The sequence below is a fragment of the Carcharodon carcharias genome, chromosome 19 (genome assembly GCF_017639515.1).
Source record: "Carcharodon carcharias isolate sCarCar2 chromosome 19, sCarCar2.pri, whole genome shotgun sequence".
NCBI classification, from domain to species: Eukaryota; Metazoa; Chordata; class Chondrichthyes; order Lamniformes; family Lamnidae; genus Carcharodon; species Carcharodon carcharias.
Window position 1 is genome coordinate 22,794,970 of NC_054485.1, and position 17,672 is coordinate 22,812,641.

The 17,672-nt window shown below is 43.4% G+C and overlaps 1 protein-coding gene across 3 annotated transcripts in view; it reads left to right on the top strand.

Annotated features, from left to right (window-relative positions):
* zgc:114119 (uncharacterized protein LOC619273 homolog) overlaps nt 1-16,985 on the top strand; it is a 35,813-nt gene extending 18,828 nt beyond the window's left edge. For all 3 annotated transcript variants that reach the window (XM_041213053.1, XM_041213055.1, XM_041213054.1), the window contains exons 3-5: nt 12,701-12,859; nt 13,526-13,618; nt 16,723-16,985. In XM_041213053.1, the coding sequence (XP_041068987.1) occupies nt 12,701-12,859; nt 13,526-13,618; nt 16,723-16,818 (348 nt within the window). In that variant the 3' untranslated portion in view covers nt 16,819-16,985. The remainder of the gene's footprint in view (nt 1-12,700; nt 12,860-13,525; nt 13,619-16,722) is intronic.
* The last annotated feature ends 687 nt before the right edge of the window (nt 16,986-17,672 follow it).

A 17,672-nucleotide genomic window follows, 5' to 3' on the forward strand; every position in this document is an offset into this window, starting at 1 on the left:
CTCAGGAGGGAGGGTGAGCAGCCAGATGTCGTGGTCCATGTAGGGACCAATGAGGTGGATAGGAAGGAGGAGGAGGTCCTGCAAAGAGAGTTTAGGGAGTTGGGTGCAAAGTTGAAGGACAGGACCTCCAGGGTTGAGATCTCAGGAGTGCTACCCGTGTCACGTGCTAGTGAGGCTAGAAATAGAAAGGTAATGCAGCTAAATACGTGGCTAAGGAGATGGTGCAGGAGGGAGGGCTTCGTGTTTCTGGACAATTGGGCTCTGTTCCAGGGAAGGTGGGACCTGTTCCGACAGGACGGTGTGCACCTGAACTGGAGGGGGACTAACACCCTTGCAGGTAGTGCTTGCTAGTGCTGCTCCGGTGGGGTTTAAACTAGATTTGCAGGGGGAAGGGAGCCAGAGTGTTAGAGCAGATAGTGAGGTGGAGGAGGATATAGGTCAAGCGAGGAATGCATGTATAGACAGAAATCAAAGGTTTGTATGTGATAGAAATGTTCTCAGGTGCATCTATTTCAGTGCAAGAAGTATTGTCGGAAAGGCAGATGAGCTTAGGGCATGGATTGGCATGTGGGATTACGACATTATTGCTATTAGCGAAACTTGGTTGCAGGAGGGGCAGGACTAGCAGCTCAATGTTCCGGGGTTCCGTTGTTTGAGACGTGATAGAGGGGGAGGGATGAAAGGGGGAGGAGTGGCATTACTAGTCAGGGAAAATATCACAGCTGTGTGTAAGCAGGACAGTCTGGAGGGCTCGTCTACAAAGGTCATATGGGTGGAGCAGAGGAACGGGGAAGGTGTGACCACACTAATAGGGTTGTATTATAGACCGCCCAATAGTCAGAGAGAATTGGAGGAGCAAATCTGTAGAGAGATAGCAGACTGATGTAAGAAACAGAAAGTTGTGATAGTAGGAGATTTTAACTTTCCACATATTGACTGGGACTCGCTTGGAGTTTGTCAAATGTGTTCAGGAAAGTTTTCTAAATCAATATGTAGAGGTACCAATGAGAGAGGATGCAATACTTGATCTTCTATTAGGGAACCAGACAGGTCAGGTGACAGAAGTATGTGTAGGTGAATATTTTGGGTCCAGTGACCACAATGTCATTAGTTTTAAGATAATTATGGATAAGGATAGGTCTGGTCCTTGAGTTGAGATTCTAAATTGGAGAAAGGCCAATTTTGTGGAAATGAAAAAGGATGTAGGATGAGTGGATTGGGATAAGTTGTTTTCTGGCAAGGATGTGTTCAGTAAGTGGAAGGCAGTCAAAGGCGAAATTTTGAGAGTGCAGAGTTTGCATGTTCCTGTCAGGATTAAAGGTAAAGTTAACAGGCATAGGGAACCTTGGTTTTCAAGGGATATTGGCGATCTGGTTAAGAAGAAGAGAGAGAGGTGTATAGCAGTTATAGGCAACAAGGAGCAAATAAGGTACTTGTAGAGTATAGAAAATGTAAGAAAATACTGAAGAAGGAAATCAGGAAGGTAAAAAGAAGACATGAGGTTGCTTTGGCAGATAATGTGAAGGTAAACCCGAAGGGTTTCTACAAGTATATTAAGAGTAAAAGGATAGTAAGGGACACAATTGGTCCCCTTGAAGATCAGCGTGGACGTCTATGTGTGGAGCCTCATGAGATGGGGGAGATCTTAAACAGTTTTTTTGCATCAGTATTTACTCAGGAAACTGGCATAGTGTATACGGAAGGAAGGGAAACAAGCAGTAGTGTCATGGAACATATAGAGATTAAAGAGGAGGAGGTGCTTGCTGCCTTACAGTGAATAAAGGTAGATAAATTCCCCAGGCCTGACATGATATTCCCTTGGACCTTGAGGGAGACTAGTGTAGAAATTGCAGGGGCCCTGGCAGAAATATTTAAAATGTCCTTAGCCATGGGTGACGTGCCGGAGGATTGGAGGGTAGCTCATGTTGTTCTGTTGTTTAAAAAATGCTCCAAAAGTAAACCAGGTAATTACAGGCCAGTGAGCCTGACGTCAGTAGAAGGTAACTTATTGGAAGATGTTCTGAGAGATCGGATATACAATTATTTGGACAGCCAAGGGCTGATTAAGGATAGTCAGCATGGCTTTGTGTGTGGTAGGTCGTGTTTAACGAACCTTGTAGAGTTTTTCGAGGAGGTTACCAAGAAAGTAGATGAAGGAAAGGCTGTGGATGTTGTCTACATGGACTTTAGTAAGGCCTTTGACAAGGTCCCACATGAGAGGTTAGTTCAGAAAGTTCAGACACTTGGTATCCATGGAGAGGTTGTAAACTGGATTTGAAATTGGCTGTGTGGGAGAAGACAGAGAGTGGTAGTGGATGATTGTTTCTCAGACTGGAGGTCTGTGACTAGTGGTGTGCCTCAGGGATCTGTGCTGGGACCATTGTTGTTTGTTGTCCATATCAATGATCTGGATGATGTGGTAAATTGGATCAGCAAGTTTGCTGATGACACTAAGATTGGAGGTGTTGCGGACAGCGAGGAAGGTTTTCAAAGCTTGCAGAGGGATTTGGACCAACTGGAAAAATGGGCCAGAAAATGACAGATGAAATTTAATGCAGAAAAGTGAGGTGTTGCATTTTGGAAGGACAAACCAAGGTAGGATATACACAGTAAATGGTAGGACACTGAGGAGTGCGGAGGAACAATGGGATCTGGGAGTTCAGATACATAATTCCCTGAAAGTGGTGTCACAGGTATTCAGGGTTGTAAAGAAAGCTTTTGGCATACTGGCCTTCATAATTCAAAGTATTGAGTATAGGAGTTGGGATGTTACGGTGAGGTTGTATAAGACATCGGTGAGGCCAACTTTGGAGTATTGTGTGCAGTTCTGGTCGCCTAACTACAGGAAGGGTATCAGTAAGATTGAGAAAGTGCAGAGAAGATTTACTAGGATGTTGCCGGGTCTTCAGGAGTTGAGTTACAGGGAAAGATTAAATAGGTTAGGACTTTATTCCTTGGAGCGTAGAAGAATGAGGGGAGACTTGATAGAAGTTTACAAAATTATGAGGGGTATAGACAGAGTAAATGCAAGTAGGCTCTTTCCACTTAGATTAGGAGAGATAAACACCAGAGGACATGGCTTTATGGTGAAAGGGGAAAGGTTTAGGGGGAACTTCTTCACTCAAAGTGGTGAGAGTGTGGAACGAGCTACCATCTGATGTGGTAAATGCGGGCTCACTCTTAAGTTTTAAAAATAAATTGGATAGATACATGGATGGAAGAGGTCTGGAGGGTTATGGACTGGGTGCAGGTCAATGGGACTAGAGGAATAATATTTCGGCACAGACTAGAAGGGTTGAATGGCCTGTCTTTCTGTGTTGTAGTGTTCTATGGTTCTATGGGTCAACTGAGATTGAACACTTGACCAACCTGGAGGAGGTGCTAAGAAGGTTCATGGAAGCTGGTGTATGGAAAAGGAAAAATGCACATTTCGAATACCAGATGTCACTTATCTAGGCTGCAGGGTGGACGCCATGGGTTTAGATCCAGTAGAATAAAGTTCAGGCAATAAAAGATGCACCATCACCATCCAACGTAACAGAACTCAAGTCCTTCCTGGGTATGGCCAACTATTATAGCCGCTTTTTACCCAACCTGTCAACTGTTTTGGCTCCATTACACTTGCTGCTAAAAAAGAACCACCATTGGTCATGGGGTTCACAACAGGAAGAAGCCTTTGTGAAAGCAAAGAAATTGCTGCATTTATCTTATTTATTGGTCCACTATGACCCATTGAGAGAGCTGGTATTAACATGTGATGCCTCTCCTTATGGTGTAGGAGCCGTGTTATCACATAAAATGGATCAGAAAGGCTCATTGATTATGCCTCGAGAACCCTCTCCACAGCTGAGAAGGGCTATTCTCAGTTAGAAAAAGAAGGATCGTCGGTAATCTTAGGTGCAAAAAAAAAGTTTCGCCAGTACCTACATGGATAACATTTTATCATTATTCAGCGAGAACAAGACTATTCTGCCAATAGCATCAGCAAGAATATGATTCTGGGCTCTCTCATTATCTATATTTGAGTATACTTTCATATACCACACTGGCCTACACTCTGGAAATGCAGATGCACTCAGTCACCTCCCGTTACCAGATAGCATTGTAAATACTCCCGTTCCACAGGAATTAGTGCTACTATTGAATTTATTAGATTCTTCGCCTGTTTGTGTGAAACAAATTAAAAATCTGTCGAACAAAGATCCAATATTGTCAAAAATCAGAGACTTTGTTTTGCAAGGATGGCCTCGCTTGTATCTGAAGAATTGAGAACGTTCCATGTCAGAAACAGGGAGTCAAGGCAGAAATGTGTTGTGGAGTTCGAGTTGCCGTACCATCACAAGGTAGAGAGCCACTCTTGACAGAGCCCCACACTCTGCATCCAGGTCTATCAAAGATGCTTGCATGAAGCTATGTCTGATGGCCCAGCATTGACAGTGACATTGAAAGCATGGTCAAGCACTGTCTCCACTGTCAGCAACAACAGAAGTAGCCTGTTTTGGCTCCCCTGATCCGTGGGAGTGGCCTGTTTGACCCTGGGTTGACTACATATCGATTATGTAGGACCATTCTTAGGTACCAGGTACCACGTTCTTGTTAATTGTTGATGCATGTTCACAATGGATGGATGTGTATGAAGTCAAATCGCCAACATTGAACGCAGCTATTGAGAAACCACGTCACTATTTCAGCATACATGGCCTACCTGGTATTTTTGTTTCTGATAATGGTACAGCCTTTACCAGCACAGAGTTCCAGAAATTTATGGATCTGAATGGAATCTGTCAAATTAGAACAGCCCCTTGGCATCCCTCATCGAATGGTCTAGCCAAGAGGGCAGTACAAACTTAAGCCTGGCATGAAAGAAATATCGGAAAACACTCTGGAATCTTTACTTTTCCAGTTTCTCTTCAGTTATCATGCAACGCCACATTCGACTATGGGTTCAACACTGTCGGAGTTATTAACGAAATGCCGTCTGCTTACATGTTTACACTTGGTGTTCCCAAATTTAGAGGGGAAGTTAGCACAGAATCAGAGTATTCAGAAATTTTAATCATGATATACACAAGTTCGCACATTCAGTTAGGTGATGTGATATACGTGTGAAATTTCGGCAGTGGACCCTGCTGGGCTCTGGGAGCCATCGTTTCAGAGACTGGTCCATTATCTTCCAAGTACAATTGGGAGATAGAATTGTCCGTAAGTACCTAGATCACATCCATGCCAGAGAGACATTCCATTAGTTAACTGATCAACCTGTGATTAACCGCCTGAGGTGTGTGATCCACCTAGAACAGGCATTCCATATGTTTCAGAAGAGTTGCCAAATCCTGAACTGCCAAGTTTTGATGATGTGTCTCATACTGCAGTTCTCGATCCTGTTCAGGAACCTCCAGTGGTAGAGCTATACTGCTCTAGCAGTATAAGAAGAGCACCTTGGAGACTTGATTTATAATCACATGAATTGTTGAATTGTTTGTGTTTTTCTGAGTAATTGTAACAAACTAAAGAGGGAGGAAATGTGGTAACTGGATGTGTAGTCACTCCTTCCTGTCAATCATGGGTCATGTGATGTACTGTGGGGGCTCTGACCAGTGAGCTCTCAGCAAGGGCAATTTGCGGGCGGGGCTTTTCCAACGAGTGATCTGGTTGAGTGTGCAAGACTGAAAATGTCTCTGTAATAAAATGTAACTGTTTCTTGACAAAACCAGTCTGCTCCACAGAGTCATCACATCCCCTTAGCCCTGAAAAGTTTTTCCCTTCAAATATTTATCCAATGCCTTTTTGAAAGTTATCTGGTCTGCTTCCCCCTCCCTTTTTAAGGCAGTGCCTTCCAGTCTCTCATCTTGCTTCTGGTTCTTTTACCAATTGCTTCAAATCTGTGCCCTCTGGCTACTGACCCTCCTGATGTTTCTCTTTTTAAAAAAAACCCTTCATAATTTTGAAAACCTCTATCAAATCCCCTCCTAACCTTCTCTGCTCTAAGGGGAACAACCCCAGCTTCTCCAGTTTCCTCACTTAACTAAAATCGCTCATCCCGATATAGTTCAGGAAGAGATGATTAATTTTGACATCATGATAAAGAGATGGAAGTGCCTTTGGGATGCTAAAGGAATTATGTCAACCTCAGTTGTATTATTTGACAGCCCTCAATGCCAAATGCTTACTTCAGCTCTCAATAGTTAAAGAGATAAAGGTAGATATTCAGCTCTCACTAATTAAAAAAGGTAAAGATAGATCTTACACAAAAAAGCAAACACTACAGCTGCTAGAAATCTAAAATAAAGACAAAAATGTACTGCACTCTGGAGAGTTCCCTGGACAGGAGGAGCTCTGCTATGTGGAACGTTTTGGATTGGGGCAGAATGTTGCCACTCGGCTGCCACTACTTTATATCTTAAGCCGGATCTTAACATGAGAAACAAAAAATGCTGGAAACACTCAGTATGTCTGGTAGCATCTACAGAAAGAGAAACAGAGTTAAAGTTTTGAGTCTGTGACCTTTCATTTCTCTCCCTCTCTCCAGAGTGTCTGCAGTACATTTTTGTTTTTATTTTAGATTTCTAGCAGCTGTAGTGTTTGCTTTTTTGTGTAAGATCTATCTTTACCTTTTTTAATTAGTGAGAGCTGAATATCTACCTTTATCTCTTTAACTATTGAGAGCTGAAGTAAGCATTTGGCATTGAGGGCTGTCAAATAATGCAACTGAGGTTGACATAATTCCTTTAACATCCCAAAGGCACTTCACAGGAGAGTTATCAAACAAAGTCTTAACACAAAGCCACAAGGAGATATTCGGCCAGGTGACCAAATGCTTGGATTTAAGAAGAGACTTGGAGGAAAGAGAAAATGGCAGAGAGGTTTAGGGAGCAAATTATAATGCTTGAAGCCAAGGCTTCAAAGCTGAAAGCATAGTTGTTAATGTTGAAGTGATGAAAATTGGGGATGCACAAGGGGCCAGAATTGGAGGAATGTAGAGATCTTGGAGGGTTGTGAGGCTAGAGGAGGTTACAGAAATAGGGAGGGGGAGGCCATAAAGGAATTTGAAAATGAGTGAAATTTTTAAAACTTATCACAGATAGATGGGCAAGAATGGGGAATAACCAATTCAGCCAACCTAGTTTGTCTATCCTGGTAGAATCTACGCATTCCTCCCCATGTACTCTCCCTCCAAGGCATTTAATTCTTTATAGTTTTCGACTCCACTATTCCAGTCAGCAGTTCATTTTGTATGTTGACTGTGTGAAGTGTTTCTTAAATCAGTCTTACATTTGTCTCACATGAGTTTGAACTTGTATTCCTATTACTGTTTAATCTGAAGCGATGCTTCAGATTTACTATTTCTACCCCATTCACTCTTCTTTGCCTCTATCAGGTCACCTCCTAGCTGCTTCCCTTTAAGGTTGCGGAGCTAGGTTTTCCTTTATAACTGAATTCTCTTCCATCATCTCCTCTGTGCACGTCACTTGCTTGGTTCCATTCCTGCCAGTTCCCGTTCAGGTAATTGCAGCCGTGCACTGATTAGAAGTGTTAAGCACCACCCCAAATAGCGTTAAGCAGAGTCACTGGTGAGTTGGAAACTGAAATAAGGGCCTAGAATTTGCTGGAAAAATAATGGTGAGATTAATGGCATTCGCCATGTGTAAATCGCTCAGCAATTTGCAGAGAGGATGAGATCCTCCTTGACTTTCGAATCACCACAAGTTGCTAAACAATTTAGTTTCATGGAAATAGCAGCTCACCCGCACCCTCTCTGTGAGTATCAAGATATTGCTGCAATTTTGTATTAGTTACCCACTAAACATGCGCAAAGTTAGAGCTGGTCCTTGATGGCATAAGGATCCTTTAAATGATAAGATGTCACTCAAACTTTCCAGCTCAGAAAGGAAACAACTAAAAACTGAGAACTCTCATTCCTGCCATTGGTAGATTGCACTTAAGAAATTTTTTACATTGAAAATTTTATCTTACCTTTTCTGTCTCTCTCTCTCTCTCTCTTAATCCAACTTTCTTTCCCTCTCTCTTTATTTCTCTTTCTGTCTCTGATAATCACTTTGTTTCCTTCTCTGTTGTTCACCTGTTTCTTTCTCAATCCTTAAATCCCATTGTTTTAACAAGATGGATGGTTGGTCCCATCATACACCAAGGTTATCAGCTCGCACTTCCAACAAATTATGACCCAAACCTTTTTAAGCTGAAGGGTGTAGGAGAAGGTGTAACTAATAGGATGTATCACACGTTGCGCCTGCCCCCCACCCCTCCACCAACCCCCCTGATTCTCCTCCCTCCCCCACCTCCCCAACTCCAACAAAATCTGAGCCAACAGTTTTAACTAAAGAAGCCAGTAGTCCCTGGGCATTGTGTTTTCTGATGTGACAACAGATACTGCACTTCAGAATGTAACCCATCATATGAAAGATTCTGATAGGATCAGTGACAATGTAACAATAGGTAAATTAATTGCCTCCCTCTACCTCATGCAGACAAGAGTTATGGAGGTTTTTATAACATAGGAGCAACATTAGGCCATTCAGCCGCTTGAGCCTGTTCTGCCACTTAGTGGCTGATCTGCATATTAACTTCAACTCTCTTTCATTCTGTAATCTTCAATACCCTTACCCTCCCCCCCCAAAAAATCTACCAATCTCAGTTTTGAAGTTTTCAATTGGCCCCAGCTGCAACAGCTTTGTGGGCAAGAGTGTTCCAGATTTCCACTTCCTTTTGTGTGAAGTAGTACTTCTTGACATCACGCCTGAATGGTTTAGCTCTAATTTGAAGATTATACCCCTTTTTGTTCTGGATTCCCTGACCAAAGAAAATAGTCACTCTCGCTCTCGCTCATCAACTCCTTTAATGACTTTAAACACCTCAGTTGGATCACCCCTTACCCTACTATACCTGAGGGAAGCCTAGACATTTAATCCATTTAGCCCAAGTTGCCATTGTGGTGAGTCTTTGCTGCAACCCCTCCACGGCCAGCTTATCCTCGCTGTTGTTTCCCAACATATTTTTCGGCATAAAGTATCTGAACTTCTATATCCCTGAAAACTCTGCATCTGCTTTTGAACTTGGGAAGTTGATTAACAGGGACACTATAGATAGATATAAGCATCCTGTTGCGCAAGCTTGGGTCACTAATTAAAGGAATCAGGGTATAACCAATCCCCCCAGCAGATTTTGAGTTGGGTTAATTAAGAAATGGTGTTGAAATGTCACTTGCTTTTATCCTTCCAACAAAAGCTTCGACTTTAAAAAAAAAAAAAGCTCCAAGGTGTAATTAAAAAACATGGAGGTGTTGGTGCCTCAAATATTTTATAGAATCTTGTTGCACAGAAGGAGCCCATTTGAACTGTTGGGCACACAGATATCCAATTAGTCCACTCCTTTGCTCTTTCCCCATAACCTTGAACAACTTAACAACTTCCCTCTTCAAGTATTTATCTAATTCCCTTTTGAAAAGTACCATTGAATCTGCTTCAACTGTCCTTTCAACCAGTGCATTGCAGATCATCATCATTCATTGCATTAAAAAAAAATCTCACCTCTGCTTTTGCCAATTACTTTAGGTTTATGTCTGCTAGTTACTGACTCTCCTGTCAGAGGAAACAGTTCCTCATTTACTTCATCAAGACCTGTCATGATTGCAAACACCTTCATTAGATCTCTCCTTAATCTTAATACAAAAAGGAACATATCATAGATGCTAGAAATCAGAAATAAAAACAAAGAACGCTGGAAATACTCTGCAGGTCAGGCAGCAGGTGTGGAGAAAAGCAGAGTTAATGTTTCAGGTTGAGATGACCCCATCAGAATTTATTCTGATGAAAGGCCATCTTGACTTTAAACTCTTGTTTCTCTCCACAGATGATGCCTCTCCTTAACCTTCCTCACTCTAAAAAGAGCAATCCCAGTTTCTCTAGGATAAAAGCAAAAAACTGCGGATGCTGGAAATCGAAAACAAAAACAAAAATACCTGGAAAAACTCAGCAGGTCTGGCAGCATCTGTGGAAGGGAGCATTGTTAACTTTTTGAGCCGCATGACTCTTCAACAGAACTAATGAAAAATAGAAAAGGGGTGACATATAAGCTGGTTTGGGGGGGTGGGGGTTGCGGTTGGGACAAGAGAGCTGGATAGAGGGTCAGTGATAGGTGAAGACAACCAAAAGATGTCACAGTCAAAAGGACAAAGAGGTGTTGAAGGTGGTGATATTATCTAAAGGAATGTGCTAATTAAGGGTAGAAAGCAGGACAAGCAAGGTATAGATAGCCCTAGTGGGGGTGGGGTGGGGGGAAGGAATCAAAAAAGTCTAAAAGGTAGAGATAAAACAATGGATGGAAATACATTTAAAAATAATGGAAATAGGTGGGAAAAGAAAAATCTATATAAATTATTGGAAAAAACAAAAAGGAGGGGGAAAAATCAGAAAGTGGGTGGGGATGGAGGAGCGAGTTCATGATCTAAAATTGTTGAACTCAATATTCAGTCCGGAAGGCTGTAAAGTGCCTAGCTGGAAGATGAGGTGCTGTTCCTCCAGTTTGCGTTGAGCTTCACTGGAACAATGCAGCAGGCCAAGGATGGACATGTGGGCATGAGAGCAGGGTGGAATGTTGAAATGGCAAGCGACAGGGAGGTCTGGGTCATGCTTGCGGACAGAACGAAGGTGTTCTGCAAAGTGGTCACCCAGTCTGCATTTGGTCTCTCCAACGTAGAGGAAACTGCATTGGGAGCAACAAATGCAGTAGACTAAGTTGAGGGAAGTGCAAGTGAAATGCTGCTTCACTTGAAAGGAATGTTTGGGCCCTTGGACGGTGAGGAGAGGGGAAGTAAAGGGGCAAGTGTTGCATCTTCTGCGGTGGCATGGGAAGATGCCGTGGGAGGGGGTGATGGAGGAGTGGGAATGATCCCACTCGGAATGTTGCCGGGGCGGGGTGAAGGGAAGATATGTTTGGTGGTGTCATCATGCTGGAGTTGGTGGAAATGGCGGAGGATGATCCTTTGAATGCGGATGCTGGTGGGGTGATAGGACTTCATCCCATTCTCTCGTTCCTTCGCCTCCGTCGCATCTGTTCTGATGATGCCACTTTCAAAAACAATTCCTCTGACGTGCTCCTTCTTCCTTAACCGAGGTTTTCCACCCACGGTGTTTGACAGGGCCCTCAACCGTGTCTGGCCCATCTCCCATGCATCCGCTCTCACACCTTCTTCTCCCTCCCAGAAACATGATAGGGTCCCTCTTGTCCTCACTTATCACCCCACCAGCCTCCGCTTTCAAAGGATCATCCTCCGCCATTTCCGCCAACTCCAGCATGATGCCACCACCAAACACATCTTCCCTTCACCCCCGCCCCCCACCCCCTCCCCACCCAAGCCGGCGGCATTCCGCAGGGATCGTTCCCTCCGTGACACCCTGGTCCATTCCTCCATCACCCCCTACACCTCAACTTCCTCCCACGTCACCTTTCCATGCCACCGCAGAAGATGCAACACCTGCCCCTTTACTTCCCCTCTCCTCATCGTCCAAGGGCCCAAACATTCCTTTCAAGTGAAGCAGTATTTCACTTGCACTTCCTTCAACTTAGTCTACTGCATTCGTTGCTCCCAATGCGGTTTCCTCTACATTGGAGAGACCAAATGCAGACTGGGTGACCACTTTGCAGAACACCTTCGTTCTGTCCGCAAGCATTATCCAGATCTTCCTGTTGCTTGCCATTTCAACATTCCACCCTGCTCTCATGCCCACATGTCCTTCCTTGGCTTGCTGCATTGATCCAGTGAAGCTCAATGCAAACCGGAGGAACAGCACCTCATCTTCCGACTAGACACTTTACAGCCTTCTGGACTGAATATTGAGTTCAACAATTTTAGATCATGAATTCTCTCCTCCATCCCCACCCCCTTTCTGATTTTTTTCCCTCTCCTTTTTGTTTTTTCCAATAATTTATATAGATTTTTCTTTTCCACCTATTTCCATTATTTTTAAATGTATTTCCATCCATTGTTTTATCTCTACCTTTTAGACTGTTTCGATTCCTTCACCCCACTCCACCCCCACTAGGGCTATCTATACCTTGCTTGTCCTGCTTTCTACCCTTAATTAGCACATTCCTTTAGATAATATCATCACCTTCAACACCTCTTTGTCCTTTTGTCTGTGACATCTTTTGGTTGTCTCCATCTATCACTGACCCCCAACCAGCTCTCTTGTGTCAACCCCCCCACCCCCCACCCCCCTTAAACCAGCTTATATTTCACTCCTTTTCTATTTCTCATTAGTTCTGCTGAAGAGTCATGCGGGCTTGAAACTTTAACTGTGCTCCCTTCCATAGATGCTGCCAGACCTGCTGAGTTTTTCCAGGTATTTTTGTTTTTGTTCCCAGTTTCTGTAGTGTCTCTACATAACTGGACTCCCTCCTCATCCTTGGCACTATTCTAGTAAATCTGTACCTTTCCAAAAACCTAATTTGGGGGAAAAGTCATACTGTCTGCAAGCTGACCTGCTTCTGGAACTTTCCAGGATTAAAGTTCAGATCCATTGTGTTTCTCCTGTAGTATTGTTGAATGGTGGCGGTGGACGGGAGGGTTGGAGAGAGTAAGAGAGGGGTGATGGGTCACAGTGATTGGGAGTGACTGTGTATGTTGGTAATATTTACATCTCCCTGTATCCAATCTATATTCTACCTTTTTCTTTTTATACAGCTTCCGAATGGCGTAACGCAGAATCACGTGGTGTACCAGGAGCGGTACAACAAACTCCAAGAGCACCTTCGCCAGCTCACTCTACTCTTCAAGAAGCTGCGGTTGTTGTACGATAAATGTGGAGAGACGTGCGGGGTCTCTGATGTCTCTGTAACAGAGGTGCCTAGCGACAAACACAGACTTCTTTCTAATAGGGTCTCTTTTTGGTGAAAATAATTGACTGAGGAAATTGAAATGAAATATGGAATTAGTGAGCACCTCCCCACTTTTTAATTATCACTGAACTAAGAGTGGGTTTTGGTCAGCCAAAGACCAGCAGGAATATATTGGCCTCGGAAGGGGATGCAGTGCAGATATTGCAGAATGATAGGGCTTAAAGGCTTACATTATAAGGCAAGTTTCATAAATATAGTTTGTACTTCTTATGGTTTAAAAGTTGAGGAGTAATCTACTTGAGTTGATTAAAATGCAAGAAATTTAATAGAATAGATACAGAGAAACTAATTCCCCCTGGTGGGGGAATGCAGAATAAAGGGGCATGGTCTTATAATTAGACTTGGGCGATGTTAGGAAGCACTGTTGCACACATGGAGTAGTGGAGATCTAGAACATTCTCTCCCAAAAGGCTGTGGAGGCTGGGGGTCAGTTGAAACTTTCAGGACTGTCAGATTTTTGTTGGGTAAGGGATATGGAGCAAGGGTAAATAAATGCAGTTGCAGATCAGCAATGATCCAATTAAATGGAAGGAACAGGCTTGAGCTAAGTGGGCTACTCCTGTTCTTGTGTCCCTTTACAAACCTTGTTCTCTCTCTCCTCTCTCTGCAGTTAATTCCTTTCGTGGGTGAGGAGTCCTTCAGACCTTCAGATCTTCCCAATGTTGGCGGGTTAGCAAACAAAGAGTGCCGGGAAATCCTTGAGGTAAAGCAGGTCTGATCGCAGCTTCTAATTTTGAAATAATTTCTGTACCACGTTCATGAAAGTGCAGGAGGATCTTTTGTGGAAATCCCTTTGGACAGGGCTCTGTCCCAGAAATCCCCAGGTTCACTCCATCCAGCGTTTTTTAAAAAATAGCAGTTAGCCTGGAGAACCAGAGCTGCCATGTTGAAACCTTTCTGTAAATGTGAATTGTAGTGAGATGGATTGCGCTGAAATGTCTGAGAGTGAAAATTCAAAAGAGCACTGGGTAAATACTTTGAGAAAAAATTTGCAGGGTTACAAGGTAAGACCGGGGGTGTGAGATTAATTGGATAGCTGTAAAAAGCCAGCAGCTGGCATGATGGGCTGAATGGCTTCATTCTGCACTGTATCAGTCTATGATTCTAATTATGAGGTTTAGCTGCTAACCTGACCTGTTCCTTTCAAGCCACTGTTTGAATACTGCCTGTGGGACTCTAGGTAACTAGTTGATGGATGTTAGTTGCTTTTAAATAGTAAATGGCATTTTTAAACATCTGTAACAAGGTAAATTGTCTGGGTTATAACAAATGAGCTACTGTCAACAGTGGTTTCAGTTCGTCGTGTTCAAATTTGCATGACATAAAACACAGATATTTCAATTTGATCTGATTGTAAAGGCAAACTCTTGAAGTGAAAGCTTGGTAGAGTGTTGTGACAGATAATCACAGTCTCAGTGGGATTAAAATGGTGGAAAATCAGCTGCATGCACCAGCTTACTTGACTTCGCAGCATTTGCTTGGGCACTCCAGCACAGCTGGATGCAAACCCGAGAAACTTTCCCCTCGACATTGAATTACAATGTGCAGTGTGAATGCAGTACTGAGGGAGGCGGCGTCTTTCATGTAAGATATTAAACCAAAGCCCTGTCTGCCCCCTCCGGCGGAAGTAAAAGATCCCATGGTAGTTTCTTGAAGAATCGTAGAGGACTTATCTCTGGAGACCTGGGCCAATATTTATCCCCTAAATAACAATTATTACATGTTATTTGGAATTTCATTGTTGGTTGTGGGACCTGGCTGTGCGCAAATTTTCTGCTGTTACATTTTCTTACCTGACAGCAGCAACTAAATTTCAGGAAGTACTTCAGTTGTTTTAAAGCGCATCGGGAAGTCCTGAGGTTGTGAAAGGCACTTTTTAAATAACTCTTTTTTTTCTCTCTCTCTCTCTCTCTCTTGCTTACTGCTCTTCCCTTCTTTTTCCACGCACTCTCTTGGCTCTTTGCCTTCATAATATATATTGGTATAGTATGGTATGTGTGCTCTGCCTGAAGGCAGCTCCTTGGCTCATTGCCTGCTGATGCTTCATTCTGAGCTGTTTTCTTAGTGTTTTTTTTTTGTCAATGGTGGTTTACCATTGCCTTCCACTCTGGGGTAGGGTGAGGAAGCTGGTCCCAAGTCTACCTCAGTCAGAACAGGAGTCAAACCTGTGTAGTTGGCATTATTCTGAAGCGCAAACTCACCACCTATTCAACTGAGCTAACTGGTCCCCCAGGTATACTTTTTATATATTATTGATAATGAAAAGCCAGGGTTGAAAGTCTCATAGTTCAGGTTGAATAGATGGAGAAGATGAGCTAAAACAAGAAGTGAGTAAATGAGTTGACACCCTGGGGTTTCTAGTTCTGAAGCTTCAAGCAGCCAGACATCCCTGCTTCCTTTCTCCCCTGCCAGTCACATTCTGGTCCATGTTGTTTCCAGCTATTCTCTTGCTCTGTCATTCCTGGGAGATGTTGATACTAGTGCTTTGAGTTGCAGTCCTGAATTGAGCTAGTGGTTGGCTATATATAGTGGGTCTGTGTCCTGTCTGTCTTACTGTTCGAGCAGGTTAATGAGAAAGTGGCATTCAGACATTCAACTCTCCTCCCTCCAGTACATTCACTGAAATAACTACAGCTACAGTCACAATAATCAGAAATTGCTCAAGTTTTCAACAAACAGCCCGGGCTTTGAGTGTCTTTATCAGAACAGAGACTGGATATTAATGAGTAGAAATTGGTCATTGTTGTATCCCTGCTCACTCCCCCTTCTCCCTCTTCTTCTAGTCCTTTGTCTTTTTCTGCCCCTTTCTCTCACCCCTTCTACACCTCCCATCCCTAGCTCCCTCTTCCTCCCTCTCATCCATCGTTGATCTAAGTATAGAATTCTGATTAAGTGCAGATTGACTCTCGAGCTTGAGTTGGGAGCAGCAATGAATTGTTGCCTTATTCATATGTATTATAAGTGTTAAATAACAGGTCATGTTATGTTCTTGGTCTCTCTTAAATGTCAGATTATTTTTGTGTCTGTGCGCAATACCCACTCATATATGGGACCTTGTATAATTTATATAAAGGTTGCTCATTAAGCTTAGTTTTTCTTTAAATGCCAAGGACTCTTGGGCTATATGGACCTGAGCCAGATAACTTCCAAATTACTTGCTAATTCATGTCTGAAAGCAAGTTGCAAATAATTAGTAAAAAGGTCAGTGTAATCATCATTGTGGAGGAAAAAAAATGCCAAATGTTACTCGGTCCCGATGTTGATACGTCTGGGTAAGTTCATTAGACTGAAACAGTGCATCTAGGAGTCAGACCTGGGGCTCCAAAGGACAGCTGATCCAATGTAGTGTACAAAAAAGTGCCTTGGTTTACAGAAGAGACTTCAGTTATGTGGAAAGACTGGAGAAGCTGGGATGGCTCTCCTTCGAGCAGAGAATGCTAAAGAGAGATTTGATAGGGGTGAAGGATTTTGACAGGGAGAAACTTCTTCTAGTGGAAGAAGGGTTGGTAAGCAGTGAACACAGATGTAAGGGTAAAGAGCCCGATGAGAATATATTTTGTACTCGGTAAATTGTTCATGTCTGGAATGCACTGCCTGAAAGGGCTGAGGGAGCAGATTCACCGATGGCTGAGCATGTGCAAGGTACTGGTAGAACTCTCCTCTTCTTCGGAAAAGCTGTGGAATCTCTTCTACCCACTTGAGAGAGTAGGTTGGAGCTTAGTCGCACCTGAAAATGGTGGAAAAGTGGCTAAAATCTGTCAAAAGGAGGAAAGAAATATCAACTCATTCTGTTCTTTGTTCTCCCAGAAGCTACAACAGAAAAACCAAGAACTGAAGCACATTATGGACCAGCTACGGAATCTCATTTGGGACATCAATTCTATGCTGGCAATGAGGAACTAAGCTCAGGGCGAAAATCCCGTTTTGTTTTACAAACTGACCTCTTCATTTAGATCCGTGTAAACAAAGAAACCTTCAAGTAGTTGGTGTGTTTTTAAAAAAAAAAATTTGCACTGTATATATAATTGTTTTTCTACATTTACAAATAAAAAGAAAAACAAAAAAATGTACACTGGGGAGAGGGAAATTGATTTGACAGTTCAGTGACTACTTTGCCCAGTAAATTTGTTTAGACATCATGAGTCTTACTGAACCAACATGCTGCATTATTTTTGTGCGTGAAATGATCAGATCCAGTTTCTCTGGCCTGGATTTGATGGAGGCAACAGGGGCCCTGCCAAGTGGAGATAGAGAGCAGGAGCCCTGTATTGCCTCTTTCTGGGAAGGCCCAAATTAAGTGCCAATCAGGTTAACTGCATAGTGGCTTGCCTTCCCTGGGATCAAGGAAACTGGGTGGGGGGGGGGAGGGGGGCAGAAATCTTGCCTACCAGCCAATCATTGTAGTCCAATCGGAGGCCGGCAGCTCTATTGAACGGCAGTGCCACAGAAGGTGATGGCTGCTGCTGTAACAAAACCCACCCAATGCAGAGGGTCGTCACTGGATCCCAGGCCAGAAGTGAGTGATGGCAGGAGGTGGATCCACGGGGAGGGGAATCGGGAGCAAGGGCAGGGGTTGGCTCTTAGCAGGCACTCCTTTCCCGATGCTGGGACCCTCAGTCAGGCACTGAGTGCCTTTGAATGAAGGGGTTCCTGCAAGGATTTGTTCGTTGTGCTTCCTGCTTAGCAAGCCCCGCCCCCCCCACCCCCGCTTGCCACTGGGGTAATACGAGGTGTATGAAGGATGAGGGCCTTAGTGG